Source organism: Trachurus trachurus (assembly GCF_905171665.1).
Source record: "Trachurus trachurus genome assembly, chromosome: 11".
In the NCBI taxonomy this organism is placed as follows: domain Eukaryota; kingdom Metazoa; phylum Chordata; class Actinopteri; order Carangiformes; family Carangidae; genus Trachurus; species Trachurus trachurus.
In genome coordinates this window covers 3,491,661-3,496,186 of record NC_139904.1, presented here as the reverse complement: position 1 = coordinate 3,496,186, position 4,526 = coordinate 3,491,661, and the positions used below count along the sequence as shown (strand labels likewise).

The window sequence follows — 4,526 nt, the reverse complement described above, 5'->3', positions numbered from 1 at the left end:
CGGGAAGACGACAAGATGGCGTCCGAGTGTTCAATCTTAAAGGGACAACAAGGAGGTTCTATTTGGTTATAAAAAAGTCTCACGTTAATGTGGATGAATCTACGCTACCCACACTTGTTAATTGGCCCATTTTCGATAAATATATAGTTTTGTCTCTATCATTATTTTGTTATTATTAGTGGTGGTGGAAATGCTGGGCGAGCCGACCAGCTTTCTTTACTTTCGGTTTTGTGGCGAGTTATGAGAATAACGCCGCCGAATCGCCGTTTATGGTCGGAACTACGATGGTATCTGATCGTCTTCCAACCTCTGACTTTAATTCTTGATGAATGAAAACATGAGTCTGTCTTGCACCGGTCAAAGAATTTCACGGTGCGCGCGGAGGCTCATAAATGTAGTGTGAAAACGCTTCGCTTTTCCAAAACTCCTTGTTGTCCCTTTAATATTTATATTTAGCTGTTTTTAACAATCGGCAGGTTTTACCTAAACAAACAAAACAATACAATAATTAATCAACTGAATTGAAGAAAAATTTCCTGGATTTTATTTATTGATTTAAAAAAATAACTGTGATAGGAAACTACTCCTGACCTGATTGAGGTTTTGATGGCCTATATAGAAATACTGAAACAGGAAATGACTCTATCACCCTTTATTGATCGAGCAGAAACTGAGCTCACGTTCGTGTGTGCATGAGGTCGTTACTGTTATCGAGCCTCAGCTTTAATGGCCGTCACACTGTTTGATCAGCATGTTAATGACATGAACTCTGACTCAGACAGTGAATGCACCGTTTAGATTTTAAAAATAAGAAACAACGGAGCAGGTAACAACTCACCTGCCTCAGCAATGATGTCGTCAGATTGATCGGTCATTGATCAGGATTTAAAGACACAGATCTGTTTTTAATCATCAGCTTTTACAGTTGATGAGATAGAATATAATCAATAACGTCAAAAAATCAGTTTTACCTTCAGTGTTTCTGGATCCAAACAGAGTTATAAATATATTAAACTCTGTGAAAATTAAAACGTCTCCATGTTAGAGATCAGAGTTAATGTTCATGTTGGTTTTTAGGTAATAAACAAAGTAAATACGTCGTCATTACTTTGCAAACATTCATGGGAAGATATGAGGAGGGAAACAGGAAGTGGTGAGGCTTTTAAAAACAAAAGCCCTGATTTTTATTGGATTTTATTTTCCTTTATATGTTTCAAGATGTTTGGTCCTTTTAGTGTATGATTATTTCCCCTCTAATATTTTTATTTCCATTTAATTCCCACTAAATTTTACTTCCACAAATCATCTCAAAAGTGGTTTGTTGTTTTTGTACGTACTTTTATTTCTGGTTTTCATTGTATTCATTTATTTTTAATATCTAACATTTTCATTCCATGTTTCACACAGCTTGCGTTTTATTATTTTATTATCTTATCTTTCCTGACTGCCTGACATTTATTGTCTTAGGCTATTTATTATTACTTGACTTTTATTCTGTAAAGCACTTTGTGTTGCATTGTTTGAAAAGTGCTGTACAAATACAGAATGAGCGATTGATTCATTGACTGATTGATTAGGCTACATATCAGTGTGTGTGTGGTTGTTTTGCACTCTCTTTCATGTTTTGAACCTGTGCAGGTTTTTTCGTGGTAGATGGTTTCCTGGTATCCGTCACTCTGCTCTAATAAAATGCCTCTGCAACGTGTCAACGGTGATTTTCTGCTCCATTTTCTTCAACTCAACAGCGTTTAGCGTGACACACCCACTCTGTCACACACATACACACACAAACTAAGGAACTCATTCTCCACCATAAAAACAAGTCATTGTTTCCCAGAGCTCGGATCGTCCTCAGCACTTTTATGACTTTACAGCCGAGCCCTCCAGTTCATGTCGACGGCCCCGGCTGAGCCATGTGCTTCCTGACTCGCTGGATTATTCTGAATCATTTCACTTAAGGGCCCAGATGCTACCTGTCTGTTGCCCTCCGCTGAGAGGGCAATTAAGGCGAAAAACCTGGTGCCGGCTAAATGCCCCCCTCCTTCTGCCTGACTGGATGCATCTCCTTATCTGCATCTCTGTCATGATGTCGTGTGCACCTCGCCCCCTTCGAGCCCACATGCATCAGCATATTGTGGCCAACGCCTCTTTTTTTTTGTGTGTGTGTTTGTCCACGCTCTGTCGACTCTGAACATGACACAGGTGGAGACTCCAGACTGAAGAGCGGCTGGACAGGAAGTTTCCTTTCAAAGACGCGGTAGTTTACCAACGGAGAAGACACAAGATCGAACGTGCAGAAGATTTGATTGAGACTCTGACTGTTGGATGAATTTGTTGGACTTTGTCATGGTAACCTGGAGGAGAGTTAGGGGTTAGGGTTGAGTGTCCTTTCGAAGATGCAGCGGTTTACCAACGGAGAAGACACAAGATCGAACGTGCAGAAGATTTGATTGAGACTCTGACTGTTGGATGAATTTGTTGGACTTTGTCATGGTAACCTGGAGGAGAGTTAGGGGTTAGGGTTGAGTGTCCTTTCGAAGATGCAGCGGTTTACCAACAGTGAAGATACAAGATCTAACGTGCAGAAGATTTGATTGAGACTCTGACTGTTGGATGAATTTGTTGGACGACGTGTCTTTGTCACGCCAACCTGGAGAAAAGTTAGACATTGGGATTGAATTTCCTTTCAAAGAGGCTGTGGTTTACCAACGGACAAGAAACGACTGATTGAGACTGTGACTTTGTTGGATGAATTTGTTGGACAACTTTGTCTCTGTCATGGTAACCTGGAGGCGGCGTCCATGTCCTAAACCGTAGAGATGCATGTGACCGTTAAGGACTGCGTCGCTCTGTCCGTCTACATCTTCACCTTCCTGCTCGGCCTTCCCTCCAACCTCTTCGTCCTCTTCGTGTACGTGCGCAAGGCCCGTAAGCGCGGCGCCACGCCCAACGTGGTCTACGCCCTCAACCTGTGCGTGGCCAACCTGGTGCTGGTCGTCTGGCTGCCCGTCAAGGCTCTGGAGACGCTGCTCCAGGACTGGAGGCTGCCTCCGCCCGTCTGCCCCATCTACAGCTTCTTCCTCTTCTCCTCGCTGTACGGCAGCTGCCTCTTCATCACGGCGGTGACGGTCGGCCGTTACCTCAGCATCGCCTTCCCCATCGTCTACAAGAGGTACCGCCGCGCCAGGATCTCCTGCTTCATCAGCGGCGCTCTGTGGGCGCTGGTGATGCTGCACCTCAGCATCGCCCTGGTGGCCGAGGGCGGGGCTTACTTCGTCTCCACCCAGGACCAAACCACCGCCTGCTACGAGAACTTCGACGAGGCCCAGCTGGCGATCCTGCTGCCTCTGCGCCTGGAGATGGCCATCGTCCTGTTCCTCCTGCCGCTGGCCGTGACGTCCTTCTGCACGCTGCGCTGCGTCGCCCTGGTGTGGCGCTCGAATTTACCTCCGATGGGGAAGAGGAGAGTCCTGACCGTCGCCCTCTCCACCCTGGCCGTGTTCGTGGTGTGCTACGCCCCTTACAACACCTCGCACATCGTGGGGTTCGCGCTGAAGAAAAGCGTCGACTGGAGGACCTACGCCATGTTGACCAGCTCCTGCAACGTCTTCCTGGAGCCTGTGGTGATGCTGATGCTGTCGCCGGCCGTGTCCAGGGGCATCATGGGAAGAATTTGCGGACGGCAGAGTCAGTTCAGCCGGATCGAAGGGGCTCGACGCCGCAACAACGTCAATGGTGTTCGCAATTTTAAGGCTCCGCCGACAATGTCTGAGAAGAGCCAGGCGGGGGCCGAGGTCACTAAGGTCAGTCAGGAGTGAGGTCACAGTGGGCGAGGACTTATCGTGGAGAATCACAGAGGAGAAACAGGATAAAACAGAGGAAAGCCACGCCCCATGAGTACCTTAAAATGTCTGCTACCAAATGTCAAGATCGAGGACAACTCCTCCCCAAAGGTGATCCAACAAACTCTCTGGCTCGAGGCCCAAGTCTGGACTGAGGCTTCGATCACATGACTTTTACCCTCCGGTATTGACTGACAGCTTCAGGATTATTTGTTTGAATTGGTCCAGATGTGAATGCATTATTTCACATCAGACTTGATGTATATGGGCCAGATTCAGGCCGAGGAACTGGGCATGGTTTTCAGCCAAGAGACGCTAGGTGGAAGGCAGAGAGCCTCCATTCTCCCTGGAACTAGTTAAAAGTCATTGGTTTAACCAGCACTATATGACTCTGGAGCTGTGAGCTAAGGGACACATGGAGTTAAGGTGGAAATCCTGCATACTTCTACTAACTGGTTTCACAGAAAATAAGCTTTTGGTCTGAGTGTGGACTGGATTTGAACTCCCATCCAGCTAATGTTTCCAAATAAACGGCTCCACCTGGTGTCAGATAGTAACAATCAGCTCAGCATCAGTCATGAGACAGGACAGGTTGATGTGAGCAGGTGTTCGGTGTGAATGTTTCTGCTTGGTTAGTTGTATTTGTATATTTGTTCATTGATTATTGTTCATTATCTAAATTAC

The 4,526-nt window shown here is 46.0% G+C and overlaps 1 protein-coding gene across 1 annotated transcript; it reads left to right on the top strand.

Annotated features, from left to right (window-relative positions):
• Window positions 1-2,819: 2,819 nt before the first annotated feature.
• LOC310994207 (free fatty acid receptor 3) lies at window positions 2,820-3,818 on the top strand (the record flags this gene model as incomplete). Its single annotated transcript, XM_083982813.1, has 1 exon — window positions 2,820-3,818. The coding sequence occupies one exon, from the start codon at window positions 2,820-2,822 to the stop codon at window positions 3,816-3,818; it is 999 nt and encodes a 332-aa protein (XP_083838939.1).
• Window positions 3,819-4,526: the final 708 nt, after the last annotated feature.